This window comes from Penicillium subrubescens (genome assembly GCF_028828155.1).
Source record: "Penicillium subrubescens strain IBT 31985 chromosome Unknown utg000005l_segment0_segment0, whole genome shotgun sequence".
Taxonomy (NCBI): domain Eukaryota; kingdom Fungi; phylum Ascomycota; class Eurotiomycetes; order Eurotiales; family Aspergillaceae; genus Penicillium; species Penicillium subrubescens.
Window position 1 is genome coordinate 4,766,553 of NW_026643155.1, and position 16,108 is coordinate 4,782,660.

At 53.2% G+C, this 16,108-nt stretch overlaps 9 protein-coding genes across 9 annotated transcripts; 5 read left to right on the plus strand and 4 right to left on the minus strand.

Moving 5' to 3' along the window:
- Nucleotides 1-165: 165 nt before the first annotated feature.
- On the plus strand, nucleotides 166-2,248 carry N7473_008252 (electron-transferring-flavoprotein dehydrogenase; the record flags this gene model as incomplete). Its single annotated transcript, XM_057154192.1, has 3 exons — nucleotides 166-457; nucleotides 541-2,059; nucleotides 2,149-2,248. 3 exons carry the CDS (start codon nucleotides 166-168, stop codon nucleotides 2,246-2,248), a joined length of 1,911 nt encoding a protein of 636 aa, XP_057008530.1.
- A 795-nt stretch (nucleotides 2,249-3,043) lies between these two features.
- N7473_008253 (uncharacterized protein) lies at nucleotides 3,044-4,988 on the plus strand (the record flags this gene model as incomplete). The annotated part of the gene is made up of 6 exons (XM_057154193.1): nucleotides 3,044-3,095; nucleotides 3,339-3,467; nucleotides 3,670-3,830; nucleotides 4,261-4,334; nucleotides 4,414-4,510; nucleotides 4,602-4,988. 6 exons carry the CDS (start codon nucleotides 3,044-3,046, stop codon nucleotides 4,986-4,988), a joined length of 900 nt encoding a protein of 299 aa, XP_057008531.1.
- A 1,168-nt stretch (nucleotides 4,989-6,156) lies between these two features.
- On the plus strand, nucleotides 6,157-7,296 carry N7473_008254 (dihydroneopterin aldolase family protein; the record flags this gene model as incomplete). The annotated part of the gene is made up of 2 exons (XM_057154194.1): nucleotides 6,157-7,011; nucleotides 7,099-7,296. 2 exons carry the CDS (start codon nucleotides 6,157-6,159, stop codon nucleotides 7,294-7,296), a joined length of 1,053 nt encoding a protein of 350 aa, XP_057008532.1.
- A 644-nt stretch (nucleotides 7,297-7,940) lies between these two features.
- On the plus strand, nucleotides 7,941-8,153 carry N7473_008255 (uncharacterized protein; the record flags this gene model as incomplete). The annotated part of the gene is made up of 1 exon (XM_057154195.1): nucleotides 7,941-8,153. The coding sequence occupies one exon, from the start codon at nucleotides 7,941-7,943 to the stop codon at nucleotides 8,151-8,153; it is 213 nt and encodes a 70-aa protein (XP_057008533.1).
- Nucleotides 8,154-8,610: 457 nt separating this feature from the next.
- On the plus strand, nucleotides 8,611-10,392 carry N7473_008256 (AGC family serine/threonine-protein kinase; the record flags this gene model as incomplete). The annotated part of the gene is made up of 1 exon (XM_057154196.1): nucleotides 8,611-10,392. One exon carries the CDS (start codon nucleotides 8,611-8,613, stop codon nucleotides 10,390-10,392), a length of 1,782 nt encoding a protein of 593 aa, XP_057008534.1.
- Nucleotides 10,393-10,874: 482 nt separating this feature from the next.
- Nucleotides 10,875-12,320, minus strand: N7473_008257 (uncharacterized protein; the record flags this gene model as incomplete). Its single annotated transcript, XM_057154197.1, has 1 exon — nucleotides 10,875-12,320. The coding sequence occupies one exon, from the start codon at nucleotides 12,318-12,320 to the stop codon at nucleotides 10,875-10,877; it is 1,446 nt and encodes a 481-aa protein (XP_057008535.1).
- Nucleotides 12,321-13,405: 1,085 nt separating this feature from the next.
- On the minus strand, nucleotides 13,406-14,175 carry N7473_008258 (uncharacterized protein; the record flags this gene model as incomplete). Its single annotated transcript, XM_057154198.1, has 2 exons — nucleotides 13,406-14,008; nucleotides 14,065-14,175. The coding sequence occupies 2 exons, from the start codon at nucleotides 14,173-14,175 to the stop codon at nucleotides 13,406-13,408; spliced, it is 714 nt and encodes a 237-aa protein (XP_057008536.1).
- A 713-nt stretch (nucleotides 14,176-14,888) lies between these two features.
- N7473_008259 (uncharacterized protein) lies at nucleotides 14,889-15,203 on the minus strand (the record flags this gene model as incomplete). The annotated part of the gene is made up of 1 exon (XM_057154199.1): nucleotides 14,889-15,203. The coding sequence occupies one exon, from the start codon at nucleotides 15,201-15,203 to the stop codon at nucleotides 14,889-14,891; it is 315 nt and encodes a 104-aa protein (XP_057008537.1).
- A 380-nt stretch (nucleotides 15,204-15,583) lies between these two features.
- Nucleotides 15,584-16,023, minus strand: N7473_008260 (uncharacterized protein; the record flags this gene model as incomplete). Its single annotated transcript, XM_057154200.1, has 2 exons — nucleotides 15,584-15,840; nucleotides 15,900-16,023. The coding sequence occupies 2 exons, from the start codon at nucleotides 16,021-16,023 to the stop codon at nucleotides 15,584-15,586; spliced, it is 381 nt and encodes a 126-aa protein (XP_057008538.1).
- Nucleotides 16,024-16,108: the final 85 nt, after the last annotated feature.

The window sequence follows — 16,108 nt, forward strand, 5'->3', positions numbered from 1 at the left end:
TGAAACGTCGAAACCGTCGAAAAGGACCCCCTCACAATCAACCTTCTTCGACATACATCTCGAAACCCTCGAATTGGCCATGTCCATTGTTGCTCGGTAGTCACGATACTTGTCCGCAATCGCCTCCTCCGCTTTCTCTCCACACCTACACATCTTGCGCCCACGATGGCGTCAAAAGGTGTTGTTCTACCTCTGTTGAGGCGAGAGATGCGATGCTCCTCCTCCCGACTCGCACGAGCTACCCCCGCGCTCACCGTCCCCATTTGCTCGCCTGCCACTTCCTTTGCGACCTCCCGTCGACAGTTCGCCCGCCGCTCTGTACCATTCCTCCTGCCTACTCAGACCCGCGCCTTTTCGCAGTCAGTAACACGCCGGTCGGCCGACGAGGAGGGAACCTTTGACCCCCAGTCCATCGAACGAGAGTCCGATGAGGTGGATGTCTGCATTGTCGGTGGTGGTATGTCTTTGCAATACTCCGGCGTTTGATTCCTCCTCTCTGTAGACTATTCTCGGCTAAACGAAGCTTTTCGATAAATCTAGGCCCCGCTGGTCTCGCCGCCGCCATTCGGTTGAAGCAGCTTGCCAATGACGCTGGCAATGATGAATTCCGGGTAATTTTGCTGGAGAAGGCTGGCGAGCTTGGTGCTCATATCGTTTCTGGCAATGTTCTCGAACCGACCGCGATGAACGAGCTTTTCCCTGACTGGCTGTCAGAGGACAACCCCTCCCGCTTCGAGGGTGCGACTCCCGCCAAGGGTGACAAGATGCGCTACCTCACTAAGAACTCGTCTTTTCCTCTCCCTACCCCGCCGCAGATGCACAACCACGGCAACTATATTATCAGTTTGAACGAGTTGACCAAGTGGTTGGGTGAACGTGCGGAAGAGCTTGGTGTGGAGATTTACCCCGGATTTGCCGCCAGCGAGGTCGTCTACAACACTGATGGCTCGGTGAAGGGCGTTGCCACCAATGATCTCGGAATTGGTCGGGATGGTCAGCCAAAGGATACTTTTGAGCGCGGCATGGAGTTCCACGCCCGCGTTACCCTCCTTGGCGAGGGATGTCACGGTAGCTTGACCAAGCAGGTGATCAAGAAGTTCGATCTGCGTCGGGACAGCCAGCCCCAGACGTACGGTCTGGGTATCAAGGAGATTTGGGAGATCCAGCCGGAGAAGTTCAAGTCGGGTGAGATCACTCACTCCATGGGCTACCCGCTACCCAAGGATACCTATGGTGGTGCTTGGATGTACCACTTTGGCGACAACATGGTCAGCATTGGTCTGGTGGTCGGACTGGACTACCCCAACCCGTGGCTTTCACCGTACGGAGAATTCCAGAAGATGAAGCAGCACCCCATGTTCCGGGAAGTGCTGGAGGGCGGCAAGTGTATCTCCTACGGTGCTCGTGCCCTGAATGAGGGTGGTTTCCAGTCCATCCCCAAGTGCGCCTTCCCCGGTGGTGCGCTGATCGGTGACACGGCTGGCTTCCTGAACGTTCCTAAGATTAAGGGTACTCACACTGCCATGAAGTCGGGTATGCTGGCCGCCGAGGCTACCTACTCCGCCCTGCAAAGTGAGAACGAGGGCACGGTGTTCCTATTCGACTATGAGAAGGCTCTGCGGACATCGTCTATCTGGAAGGAGCTGTACGAGGTGCGCAACATCCGCCCGTCGTTCAACAGCTGGCTCGGCTTCTGGGGTGGCCTGCTCTACTCTGGATTGGAAGCTATGATCTTCCGCGGCCGTGTGCCCTGGACTCTCAGCCACCACGGTACGGATGCCGCCGCTACCAAGCCGGCCTCGCAGTACAACAAGATCGAGTACCCCAAGCCCGATGGTGAGATCACCTTCGACATCTTGACCAGTGTGAGCCGCACGGGTACCAATCACGAGGAGGACCAGCCGGTCCACCTCCAGGTGAAGGACTGGGAGGCGCACAAGGACCTGGCCTGGCCTGTGTATAAGGGTGTGGAGAACCGGTTCTGTCCGGCCGGTGTGTACGAGTATGTCGAGGATCCCAGCAAGCAGCATGGGGTTCGGTTCCAGATCAATGCGCAAAAGTAAGTTTCCGCTTGTCCGTCCCCGATGGGCCGAGGATATCTACCGTGGATTGGCGTATGATGCATGATGCTGACTGTTTTTCTTCTAGCTGCATTCACTGCAAGACCTGTGATATCAAGGTGCCTACTCAGGATATCAACTGGCAGACTCCCCAGGGTGGAGAGGGCCCCAAGTACATCATGACTTGAGGACTCTTTTTCTTTGAGGTTTTAAGAATGGAGTTTTCAGGGTTGTTTGAGTAAGTTAGCGAGACCTCGATCGCCTGTATTGTATGTATATATGCGAGAATACCAAAAAGACAGAGCGTTGTTATTTTCTATTATATTCCCTTTTTGTTTCAATGTCTGAGTGTCGAGGACAAAAGTACAGTGCAGCTACTGTACGTACTACTACATACTACCTTGTATGTACTCCGTACTTTATTGTCTGGTCGTGGCAAAACGGGGGGCGTTTTTTGTGAACCGTGGAATAGAGTGGAGGTCCACGAGGCGGATCAACTAAACTCATAGGCGTTGAACTAAAATCTACTTGGCCCCTTTGTTATATGGTTTAAACACATTCTATTATTCTCTTGATGAAAGTCACCACCAAAACTTGTGCAGGTGAAACACATTCTTTTTTATTCTTCTTCCCAGTGGGGGACCACGTGGATCACTGGACAGAAAAAAAAGTGAGGCGGCCAAAGTTTCGCAACTGCGCCCACCGCCATCTCGACTTTCTCCTTCTCTTCACCACCACCACCCGTCCTCCTCTTTTCTCTTCTGCACTTCCTGCATCTCCCTCTTCTCTTCCTCTCTCTCCTGCGCTGCACTAGAAAAGCGTGTGTGCCCGAAATCTAATCCTACCCAGCCTAACCTACCCCCCCTTTTCCTGACCCTGGGGTTCAAGCGCCCGTCGTCTTTCCCTGATTCGGGGGACCTTTTACTCGGGTTCTCATTAGGCCACTGTCTCTTGTCGCGCTCAGGATCGCCTGACTGACCGCCATGACCGAGGTTTCATCCACCCGACTCTATCTCGGGAATCTTCCCCGCAATGGTATGCTGGCAACCACGTTTTCCCTCCTCTGCCTCCCTTTTTCCTCTGCTGGAGTACTCCGGTCCCCCTCCAAGGATTTCCCTCTCACCTCCACTGAGAGAGGCGCGGTCCACTTTCCTATGGAGTATTTTGAGCCGCATGGAAACAACAGCTCTATCCCCCGGGAGCTCAGCCACTATGGATATGACATCCTTCTTTCAAGGCGCGTGCAGCTGACCGCGTCTGCGATCAAATGACTTGTAGTCACCAAACAGGATATCGAAGAACACTTCTCTACCCATGGCTCCGGTAAGATTACGGAGATCAAGCTGATGAACGGCTTTGGCTTCATCGAGTATGAGGATGCCATGGATGCTCGTGACGTTGTCCCTGGTATGTCCCCCACCAGCTGATCGCTCATCCCCCTCGAGAAGCTTTTGATAATCAAGGCGGACCGAACCTACCATCTGTGCCCGTGCCCTGCTAACTTTCGGGCCATCCCGTTCTAGCTTTCCGTACGTGTTACTTATCTAGGTTAACCTATGATCACCCCAATCACTCACGACTTGGATTTTTGCTCACTACCCGGCTACAGATGGCAGTGACTTCAAAGGCGAGCGACTGACAGTGCAGTTTGCTCGTGGTCCTCGACGCAAGGAGAACTTTCCTGGTCCCCAGGATCGCCCGGCGGTTCCTCGTCCCCGGCGTACCATGTTCCGGATGCAGATCTCCGGTCTCCCTGAAACTAGTTGGCAGGTTAGCAGCCCAAGCCCATTCCTCCCTGGATGCCCTGGACTTTTGCCTCTTTTTTGCATCATCCATGCCATCTCTTCGAGTCTGTGATCCGTACTGCGAGGTCATTATTGGTTTTGACTCCTGGAGCCCGCGGACCCTTTGGCACTTGTCGGTTCGGGTGATATGGACACGACTCCGTCCCTGGTGTTTCTTATACCCTGCCGGACTGTTTGCATTCGCAATCTTTGCTCCAAAATGCCCGAGCAGTGGAATTGTGGCCCTTGTTGACAACTCACGAGGATTCCCTTCCAATGAGGCGGTGACGGATCACAACCCCCTTCTTGACTGGACGTAGACTATCACCACACTCTGTTCCCTGCTTTGCCCACATGGACTTGACCGGACATTTCTCGTTATCTTCCCGGACCTGGACTCACAATCCCTTTCTTAGGACCTGAAAGACTTTGCCCGCCAGTCAGGACTGGATGTGGTCTACTCCGAGACCGGCCGCGAACAAGGCAGAGGGTAGGTTCATCATCTACAATCCGAGCTATTGACCCCAGGCTCTTAACTTCTCATGGCCACCCAATTGACAAGGAACAAGGTTTGTTGAATTCGAAACCGCAAACGACCTCAAGACCGCCGTGGAAAAGCTGGACCAGCATGAGTTCAAAGGCTCTCGCGTAACCTGCGTTGCGGATGTAAGAAACCCAGCCTCTCCAGCCCCGGACATATCAGGCCCTCGTAGCTCGCTCCCCAGGAACCAACGCCCCGTCTCATCTCTTTCTCCAGATCCAAAGCCATGAAGACCGTCCCTACCGGGACCCGTACAGGTCTCGCTCTCCACGCCGGCCCTATCCTCCCATGGATGAATACGACCGAAGGTTTCCTGCGCCCCGTGGATACAGTCCCCGGGACCACTATCGTGAACGGTCGCCCGCTCCCATGCGCCCAGGCTACTATGACCGCGATGGCTATGGACGCCGCACGCCCCCACGACCCCGGATGGAGGACTATCCGCCTCCCCGTCGTCCCTACGAGGACCCTTATGATGCCCGAGGCCCTCCACCCCCGCCGCGCCACTACGATGATCCCTATCTAGCGGCGCGGCCGTATGGCCGTCCTCGTTCCCCTCCTCGAAGCGACTACGTCGCATATGAGCGTCCACGATACTGGTAGATGGCATGCTTGTCTTCTTTGGTGATAGCTCGTATGCATCTTTGGGATCCAGCGAGGGCCTTATCCTTTCTTCCTGTTGTCTCCTCTCCGTCAAATACCCCGCGGCTCCGTATCGTATTGTGTGCTCTCACTTTTTCATGATGGTACCATGCTTTGTTTTGTCTGCCGAGGTTTTCAGCGTGTTCTTTCGCGGCCAGGGACTTCTCTGTCTTCTGGAATGATCTCTCACAAGCTCGCATTCTGACACCCACTCCTTGTCCTTGAGCTGGGGTTTTTTTGGGCTTGGTTCGGCGAAGCTTTGGGAATTGTCCGATGCCATACTATTGAAGACGCATTCCAGCAGATGGAGCCTCTTTCTTTTCCCCAGGCCGCCACTAATGCATTTGCAACTTCAATACCCTGATATACAAACCCGGTCTTCTGGTGCTTCAATTCTTATTTTTCTGCTTCTATTGGATTTTATTTGTCTGTACAGATATCGACGGTCATGGGAACACAAAGGACGGATCGGGAATTATGCTCTAATATGTGGACGGACTTTTTGCATCTTACCTAGTCGATGACAGCGTTTCCAGCTATAGTTAGCTACGATGATAACGGTGATGGGTATGATGTGACGGGATAGGTACAGACCAGCCTGTTGTGGTAATAATCTACGTCTTGTCTATGATACCGATTGTTCTGATGTTAGATACGTAGTCTATGAGTGCTGCGCCTCAAAGGATTATCTTCAATGACCAGAGTACTGATTTAACCCAGCAAAGAATCAATATCCTTTGCTCAGTGTTCTCTGTTCCTGGTCAGTTGCGTCCGCCGAATACCTACTTGAACTCTCTTAAAAGAGCAGTCGGACCCGCGGGGATCTCGTGCCGTCATGATCTACGCCCCGCCCCAAAAAACTTTCCGAGCTCCCCATTCTTTCACCCCGCCATCGTCCAACTCTGTTCCATCGTTCCAACGTCGAGAAGGAATGCTGGAAACGGACGTCGCTATTCAATTCAATCATTGGACTACTTGACAGTGCATCAATTGTTTCACAGATCTATACATACATACCCCTTTCAATCTCTCTCTCGGAAATTAATCCCGCATTGAAGGAAGCTCCCCCCACCACTTTTCTAAGTTCTCTCGGAGCACCAGCGAACTCCTTCGCAACCCATCAATCAGGATGTCCTCCCCCCGTTCCGCCGTGCATATCCCCCAAACCCCAGCTGTCCTCGACAGCGTCCGTCTCCGCGACATCGAGCTCCCGCTCCCCGCTGCTCCAGACCCATGGCACCGCCCCGATAAGCCACAGCCCTGCACCGCAAGCCTGAAGCTATCCTACTCATCCGCCATCGCCGCTGCAGAACAAGACGATGTCTCCCTCTCCCTTGACTACGGCAAGCTCTTCCGCCGTCTGGAGACTGACATCCGCGAGATGGCCCACCACACTACCTCCCCGGAGCACCCGCACCACCACATGGTCAGCGTCGAAGGCACGCAGCGCGAGGAAATGAAAATCAGCGCCGTCGGCCAAGACCCACGCGTCACGGCCGGTATCGTAGCGAACTGCGGCCTGGGTCTACTAGACGAGACAGCTGCCGGCGTGCGCCGTATGGCGCATGTCCACCAGAGCCCGCGGAATAGCTTCTCGGGTGCCTCGGTGCCTCCCGTCCCTGCGCCTAACCGCTCGTCCCCAATTGCGGCGGAGTATGGCCGCTGTGAGGTGTGGCTGCATCTGCCCAAGGCGCTTCTGCGTGCGGAGGAGGGACTCAAGTACCGGAGTGTTACGGTGTGGGGGTATAAGGATGGTGCGGATGCGGACGAGCCCTTGGAGTCGGAGTCGCGGTGTCCCGTTGTGTTGGAGGAGGAGTTCCGGATTGAGGGTATTCGCTGCTACTGCATTCTCGGTGTGAACTCGCATGAGCGGGTTGAGAAGCAGGCTGTGATTATTTCGCTGGGCTTTGAGGGTCCTGGGCAGTTGGCTTGGGGTTCGACTGTGGTTGATACGTATGTGGCTCTGACGCGGGCTGTTGCGGAGGTATGTATAAAGATCCTGCTCAATTGGAGTGATTATATATTCTTATCACCTGCACTCGATTTATGATCTAATATTTCTCGATTACAGAAAGTCGACGAGACTACCTTCCAAACTGTCGAAGCACTGGCCACCTTCATTGCGCGTATCGTGACGGTGGACTTTGGCAATGAACGTGTCACCGTTCGTGTCGAGAAGCCTAGCGCATTGGCATTTGTCCAGCGCTCCGGTGTCGAGATCACTCGATCCCAAGCCTTCTTCAAGAACCACGATGTGGCGCGCAGGTGAGGCTGTCAAATGATGATGTGCGCTGGGTCGATCGATCGTGCATGCTGCAATGCGGGTGCTCCCGCATTGGAACGGTGAATCGAAGTTTCTGGATGGAATGGAGGTTTTTGTTTGAGATGGTATAAACCAGAAATCCACCTGGAAAGACTAGTCATAATGTTTCGAGTATAATTCAATCTATTTACTTAGAGTACTTCGAAGTGAACGGGTCGTAGCCAGTCAGATTTGGTTGGATGGCCAGCCTATACTGTTAGTATCTGCTCTGATCCTATTGGAGGTTGTGGGCAGCTTCATTCTTTAGTACAAATTAAGACCAAGGTCAAGTATACAAGCAGGTGATTACTTATTTCATGAAGTTATCCAAGCACATTCCTCCTCCTTTGGATCCCTTCTCCCTATCAGCTTGGAAGCAGACCATTCATCGGTCATAGATTGCCCATGCCTTGCACGTGAACACCCAATCCGGTTTAGTACGTAGGGCCCCCGGATTTACGCCCGGGTTGATACTTTTCTTCAGCTTTGTTCTTCTGCCCTTTCCAACTCATCGTTCACTGAGGGAACACCCAAGTCTGTGCCTCTTAATTTGACCTCTCCCAGATCAACTAGATCATCCGCTCAACCACGACCAGCCCCGCGATTTCTCTATGCGTCTGTCTGCGCCATCCTCCTCGCTCGTCTCGCCTTCTTTGACCAGCTCCCTGGCCAACCTGCCCTTGCTTACTCCCGAGATCTCCAGCGACCGCACCCCGACCAACGACCTCACCGTGACTGCATATCCCCAACTTACTCCCTCCGCCTTGGCTTTCGACTTCGCGATTGGCGAAGTGATTTGGCTAGGGGTCCCAGGTCCGTCCTGAAGAAGGGCGGACGGTAAAATTACTCGAGGGATTGCGAGCTGGCTGAGAGTCAGCTAGAAAGAGACTGTACCATTCAGCTATCACGTTGAGGTTAGTCTTGGTTCCTGCCTTCCACGGACTCCGAAGGGTCGCGGTTCATTTTTTCTCATCTTCGCCGCGATTGGTGGGGCAAAAAGTCGCGAGCCAAAAGCTTTATCTTACCCCTCCATACCTATCCGCGATCACAAGCAAAAATGAAATGATTGAAGCTGACATGGATGTGCTGGACAAAAGTGGCAGCCTTCCAGGCATCTCGAGTATCTATTTGCCATACAAACACCACTTGGTGTGTCCTCAATTGCCCATCGCACCGCAGCTATCGTGGGCGCCTCTACCGGTAACGAAACCCTGAGGCTTGTTCGAAATCCGACCTTTTTTTTGACACCACCGACTGCCGTGACCATACCAGTCAAGCATCATGCCTTCCTCTGCGCCGCCCGATGATATCTCCGTTGGAGATGTCTTCACTCCGCAGGCTGACCTTGCGCAACCCTCAGCCGTCGACATTCCGGCCAATCACCGCGCCCCGGCTGTCCACATGGGAGACGACCAACTGTCCCCGCGCAAGCAGATTGCCAATTACATGTCCAACGGGGACAATATGATGCAGCCACCGGTGTTTCACCCGAACCTGTTGTCGGGCAAGCAGCGGCGCAAGGCTAAGAAGAAGAAGCAAGCTGGGCAGGCGGATCCGGCGCTGTCGACGGTCCGCGGTTTCACACCGTTGGCCTCTGCAGACGAGGACTCCGATTTCTCTACGACTAGCTCCCGCGCTGCCGAGTCTCGTCCGGCGACCTCTAAGGGTGGAGCGAGTCCGCGCGCTCAGCCTAACACAGGTCATGGAGTGAGCGCCTTGAAGCTCCAGCTCGATTCGCTGAATCTTTCCGGAAAGCCCACTGCGGGTACTGGCGGCTTCTGCTCGGGAACTCCCAGCAACGCCAGCGTGTATTCCGACAGCGATCAGACCGAGATTTTGACCAGCTACGAAGTGCCGCTGGAGCATGATTTCGTCAGCGCAGATGCCGCGAAGGACGAGGAACCAGCCAGCATGGGCCCAGCAGCGGCTGGCAACGGGGCTGATCTGCGGAGCCAGCTCTGTCGCAAGATGACCGCAGAAGATTTCGAGCCTTTGCTCTGCCTTGGCAAGGGTTCGTTCGGAACTGTCTTGCTGGTCCGTCATGTTGTCACGGGTAAGCTGTACGCCCAGAAGCAGTTCAAGAAGGCCTCGATCACCGTGCACAAGAAACTAGTGGAGCAAACCAAGACGGAGCGCATGGTCTTGGAGAGTGTCAGCCGCCATCCGTTCGTGGTAAAGCTGTTCTACGCGTTCCAGGACCACGAGAAGCTCTACCTGATCTTGGAATATGCGCAGGGCGGCGAGTTGTTTACTCATCTCGCCATGGAACGTATGTTCCAAGAAGACGCCGCGGCATTCTACATGGCCGAAATGGTTCTCGCCCTGGAGCACCTGCACCAGAATGTCGGCGTGCTGTACCGCGACCTCAAGCCCGAAAACTGTCTGCTCGATCACCACGGCCACCTCCTCCTCACCGACTTCGGGCTGAGCAAGATCGCCCTGAGCGACGATGACCGCTGCAACTCCTCCCTGGGCACGATCGAGTACATGGCCCCCGAAGTGATCCAGGGCAAGCCCTACGGCAAAGCATGCGACTGGTGGTCCCTCGGCGCCCTAGGCTTCGACCTTCTCACGGGCTCCCCTCCCTTCCGCGCCAACAACCACACCAAACTGCAAGAGAAAATCGTCAAGCAGAAGCTCGTCCTGCCGTACTTCCTCGGCCCAGACGCAAAGGATCTCCTCATCCGACTCCTCCGCAAAGACCCCGCCAAGCGACTCGGCTACCACATGCCCAAGGACCTGCAGACAATCAAAAAGCACCGGTTCTTCCGCAAGGTTGACTGGGCGGCTCTTGAGCGGCGTGAGCTTGATCCGCCAATTAAGCCGATCGTCACGGATCCTGCCCTGGCTGAGAACTTCTCGGCTGATTTCACGCAGATCCCGCTTAGTCCGACGGTGACGACCGGTGGTTTTGATGATTTGTATGCGCAGAGTCAATCGCGGTTCTCGTCGAGTCTTGCAGGTCAGACGGGTGGTGAGGGGGATCCGTTCGGTGGGTTTAGCTTTGTGGCTTCGAGTAGCTTGCTGGATCATGGACTTGGGGTGATGGCGACGGGATATTAAAGATGGATAGACTTTTGGTCTTCTTGTGCCTCGTTTCTCTGGGTGTTTCGGTTGTTTTCCATTTGCCTTTTCGTCGTCTTCTTCTTCTGTCTATGCCATGGCTACTACATGAGCATCTCATCCTGTCTACCTTTGTATCCTTTAAGACAGGCGTTCTCGTTCTCGTTTTTAGCTTCCAAGCTTCTTGGCAACAAGTCTACTTCACGGTACACTATCGCATTTCTCTTCTCTACTTTCCAGCGTCCTCGCAAGGAATACATGATCCAAGGCTTTTGTGTATGAGTATTATTCTTGATCATTTAGAAATTTCGTAGATAGTCATTGATGTACAATTCAATCCAGTCCAGTCCATCCACCCAAGCTCAAGCCAGCAAAAAGCCAATCCAATGCAACATCCAAAAAAAGAACAGCACCTGTATACTGACGCTATTCCTTCACGCCCCTCTGTCCTCCAAAATTCCCCAAGATTATGATCATTGCATTCAGATTTCACCTTCTTCGCTTCCACCCCCTTCGTCATTAACATTCCCTCTTGGTGCGGACAGTGGTAGGTCCGTTGCTTTGGATTCTGGTGGAACGATACTCGGATCAACGCCCTTGTCATCTGAGACCTCGCCTTCTTCCGGGCTTGTTTCCTCTTTTTGAGGATTCTGTGTAGAGGATGTCTGAGCGTTTGTGTTTGTGTTTGTGTTGGTCTGGTCTTGATTCTCGCGGGAGAGACGATCCGTTGTTTTAGATTGTCGGACTGCTTCTAATGCGCGCAGGGGAATGCGCGGGCGAGATGTTGATGACGAAGGCGAGGCTGTTGGAAATGCTGCAGGATGAGGTGAAATGGTGCGCTGGCGTTTTGGTGAGCGCTCCCCGTTTAGTGAGGAGGAGGATGGTTGTGTGGTTGGTGTTTGTGTTGGTTGGTTGTGTTCGATGGATTGGGAGTCCGGCTCGCGCGAGCGTTTGCGCCCGTTTAATGCGGCCGAGTCGCCTGGTGTACTGAGGGTCGGGGTGGAAACTGGGTCGGCGATGGGATTATTATTGAAGAGGCGGGTTGGGTCGTTGGGGTCTGCGTCTGAGAAGGCAAAATCTGGGTAGCCCTTGCTGAGGTTTTGCTGGACACGTTCGTAGATTATGACGATCAGTTTGCAGGCGCGGATGAGCTCGTCCACTTTGACGTCTAACTGTTCCCACCACGGCCGTCCTTCCGAGTCGTCTGGGAAGGCGATCTGGCAATGACGAGCTGCGGCGTAGAGGGCCGCTGCGGCGATGACGCGAGGCTGGAATTGCAGGCAGAGTACGGTGTAGGTGGAGTCGTTTAGGAAGGCATATGCGGAGTGGCGGAGGGGTCTGTTGTCACCCACGCCGAGGAAGAGGGAGTAATCCCAAAGGATGCGGTACGGCGACTCGAGCTGTAAATCAAAACAGAGGAATTCCAGCATGACACTCTCATTCTGGAGGATCAGATCGCGCCACTTCCAGTAATCCTTCGACTGCTCATCCACCACCAGATCAGGCTGTTTCATAGCGACACGGCAGCAAGCGACGACGAAGTCCTTCATACGGCGCATCGTCTCGTCCACCTTGAACGCCACGAACAGCGAGACCGCCGCGATGACCTTGGGATGCATGAGGTCCGCGCCCACCTCGGGGTATTGTCCGCGCAAGGAGTATCGCATAAGAAAGCGGTGCAGGAACACAGTCGCCGTCATAGACGTCTGCGGCGGCATCTTCAGCATCATGCTGACCTGCCAGATAAACTCGACAGCGCGATGCCGGATATAATCCTCCTTCTCGCGATCGATCTTGTCGATCCGCGACGGGGTGCGCTCGAGCTCATCATCGGAAAATATCCATTTTTGCTGTGTTACCGCTATGACCGGATTGGGGAGGCCGGGGATGCGGTGCTTCGGCGGTCCTGGGGATGCGGAGGCCTCCATCTGGTCGTGTGGGATTGCGCGAGGCCAAGGGGTTCACGCCAGGGAGGTTTATGTGGGTGGGAAGGGAGACGAGGGTGATCGAGAGGGCGAGGAGGAGTGACTACCTTTCTTTTGTGAGAGGTAGTAAGTAAAGCGCGCCCGCGCGCTCTTTTGTGGAGGGTTCTATAGAGCTTTGTATCCCAGGTTTGGGTGTTGTCTGGAGCAATCGAGCATTCCGAAGCTTTTCATCCCATATTCGAGGGGCAGAAACTCAAGTCACAGTAATTTTGGAGTGTGTAAATGGTGAGTATGTAGGAGAAAAGCCCTTTACTGTCGAGAGCTTGATTCAAGGAAACTGATTGACCTTGGCCGCGGTGAATCCTGCGAATGTGAAAGCTGCTCGACGGAGCGGATTAACCACTTTCTCCGGAGCCGTGCTATTGGCCAGACGAAGTATAAACTGAAGCGTCCACCATAGTGATCTTTCCGAAAGTAATGGGCTTCAAGGCTAAAAATCCAAGATTAGCGTATCAGAGAAGAATATGAGGCATAAAATATTAGCAAGAAGTCTTTTACTTAATTTTTTTTGTCTAGCTTTACCTTTTTCACCGTATCTGATCTCCTATCTGCGCCTCCGTTAACCTGCCTCTCCAAGCAGACAGGGGCTGGCCTTTGTGGGATTTTGAAGAAAGCATGAGCGTCATATTAGTTCCATATTTCCACTAAATGCGAATTTAAACCCATACACTGAATGAGAGCTTCCATAACCAAGGGTGTTACGACTTGCGCTGGTCACTAACCAAACGGGCAGGCGCAAAGGACCAAATATGGCCGAACTCGTATTTTATCATACCCAGAGCTGGATTTCGTAGTACACGTCGCACTATGAGGTGATAAAGCCTTAAATTTTACTTCTACTCATCATATTACTCAGTAGTCTGTTTGACAGGACAGGATGCACAAAGGTGGACTTGTTTTTCCTTAACTCTAGGTAGATATCTTTAACGACATCTTTGAGAGTCTCAAGACTTCTCATGGAATGAACTTCTCCTCGGTTTAGAATAGAGATATCTTTGATTTTGAGCGTATCGCGACATGGTCGTCGCTCACTTGGACTTAGCCTCAAGCTGAGCTTGGAGACGACTGATCGACTCGTCTTTCTCCTTAAGCTGTTGCTTGAGGTCCGCAATTTGGTTGTCCTTGGTGATATGGCACTCCCGCTTGGCCATGTTGGCCTTGCATGCGATAAGGACGTGGCAGGCATACGAGTGGGTGCGCTCGGGACTAACAGGTTCGTCACGCATTGGGCTAGAGTCAGCCAGGGCACTGTCGCACAGGAACAGTAACTGTTGCAGTCTGTCTGCGCAGGAAACGTTATGTGTCTCGATGATTTCGACCACGTGCTCGCAGAGACGCATAGCATCCGACGCTTCAGAATCGTCCAACTTAGACATGCTAGTATTGAGAGTTTGTCCGAAGATGCGAATATTCATGTTTGCCGCTGTAGATACGTCGACGAACTTGTTGGCGAGATCCCGGATCCTATTCAAGAGAGTTCGCTTCATGCTACCTGCCTGGTTAAACACGACGGGAGGAGCAATATTCTCAGAAGGACGCTGGACAACAGTCACAATGGACGATGCAGTGTCCTGGATCGAAGAGGGACCATGTTCATGAGCTATGGGCAACGCATCACTGGAATCGTCGGTCTTAGAAGCAGGGTCGGTGGTAATGTCAGGAGCATCATTCCAGGCATCGTTCGCACCCGTAACGTAGTCAGCAGGACGAGGCGCACATCCATCGTCGTCGGCAGCACCAGTACGGCAAGGACGTGGCAGGCGTACTCAAGTGGGATGATGTGATTGTCGTTGATCATCTCAGGGAAAGATGCTGCTCAGGTGCAAGGTAGCGACGCTCAAGGACTCAGTAACGGTAGTTGACTAGCTTGGAGCTAGAGCCGGCTTGAGCCCAGGGAGCAGGGCCAATAGCTTATAGGACCTTATGCTTTGGAGTGAGTCCCTCTGAGGTAGTCAGACCGAGGCCATGCTAAGCTTCCAAGGTCGTGGCGTCGTTGAGAGCCCTCTTGTGATGGCTTGGCGTATCAATGCTTATGAAGAGACAAGATATATATGATTATACTGAAAGGAGCAGGATTGGAGTCAAAATATGGAATGAGGAGTGGTGGAGAGATGGTTGAAAGGAGAAATTGAGAGATGGTGGACGAGGGAGAAGGCTTTTATAGGGCAACCCGGAAGAAAGTAGCCTACCAAGAAGCAGAAGGGAGACTTCCAGGAATCAACCGAGAGCAATCAATCAGCTAGGTCTACCTCTACTCACTATGCCACTACGTAGTCTTTTCCAAGAGTAAGATAATTCACAGGTGATTTATTCTCCAGGGCTACTAGATACGTAAACCAACGTTCCTTTAGGTTTGGCGTCCTCTCGCCCAGTCACATTTACGTCGGTCCGAGATGACGATATCCAAAATGTTGAGAGCTGAATGATGTCAGCCACCATTCAGTCAGACTTCTTCAGGGCGTCCAGCTTAGCCTGGAGGCGAGCGATAATTTCATCCTTCTCAACGAGCTCCTAGCTCAGCCCAGCAATGAGAGCCTCAAGGGCGACACGGTGATCCTCCTCGGCCACTCGAAGTTTGTACGCGCATTGGAAGGAGATGAGGCGATCAGTACAGATCATTCCGTGGGGAAGTTCCCCGTCAAAGCAGAAGATGACGGGAAAATTTGGCGGCAAGACAGGGTTGGTAGTGGATGACTCCATGGGCACAGGCTTCTCGTGCTTGAGGGCGAGGTTCTCTGGGATGGTCTGGCCGACACTATGAGGAGTGTCCTTGGCCGTGGCGTCGTGAGCTGGGGAAGACCCGTTATTCTGGTTCGGGATATCCATCTTCAGGATGGGGAAAGACGTATTCGGACTGAAGGTGAGGCTTGGGTGATGGATGGGTTGAGAGACGAAAGCGTCGAGGTTTTGGAGGGATGGTGGAGGAAAAAGCCGAGAGATGGAGGATGAGAGAGATGGACTTTATAGACAAACTGGATGGAAGTAGCCTAAAAGAGCACCAGGTAAATACCAAGAAATAGATCGAGATGGAACAATCAGTTCGGTCCACCGCTAGGTAGTTGCTATGCCCCTATGCCCCTACGTGTTCTTCAGAAAGAGCAAGAAACAGCATGAGCACGCGCGTGTTATCCCCAAATTCAAGAAACATGAAACAAGATCATTTAACGCTTTGAAACCTCTCGCTTATGTAGTGATATCTTCCTCAGTCAATTGAGGTATCTTCGAAACTGAGCCCGTCGTGATGTTGATGTCTTTCCCTGAGACTTCACCGGGGCCTCCAGCTGAGCCTTAAGGCAAGCAATCAGCTCATCCTTCTCGGTGAGCTGTCCCTTGAGATCCTCGATGCGAGCCTCAGCGGAGTCGCAGCCCTCACACTCCGCCATTTCAGATTTGCGCAAGGCCAGAATTTTACATGCGTAGGGGCGATAAGGAAGTCGGAATCTATTGCAATAGGGGGGCGCTCCTGGTAAGGACAAGAGTTTTCGGCAGTGGTAGTAGGCAAGGTCAGCGAGAGAGCAGGACTGGTCATAGGAAGCAGAGCGACAGCATCCTGGATCTGGTGCTGAAGCTCGAGTCCCTCTGAGGAAGTCAGATCGAGACCATGCAGAGCTTGGTAGGTGGTAGCGTTGTTGATAGGGATAGCCATGTTTATGATGAGACGAGGTGTGTGTGAATTGACTGAATGGAGCAGTATCGTCGTCAAAAAATGGAACGAGAGATGGTGAAGAGGA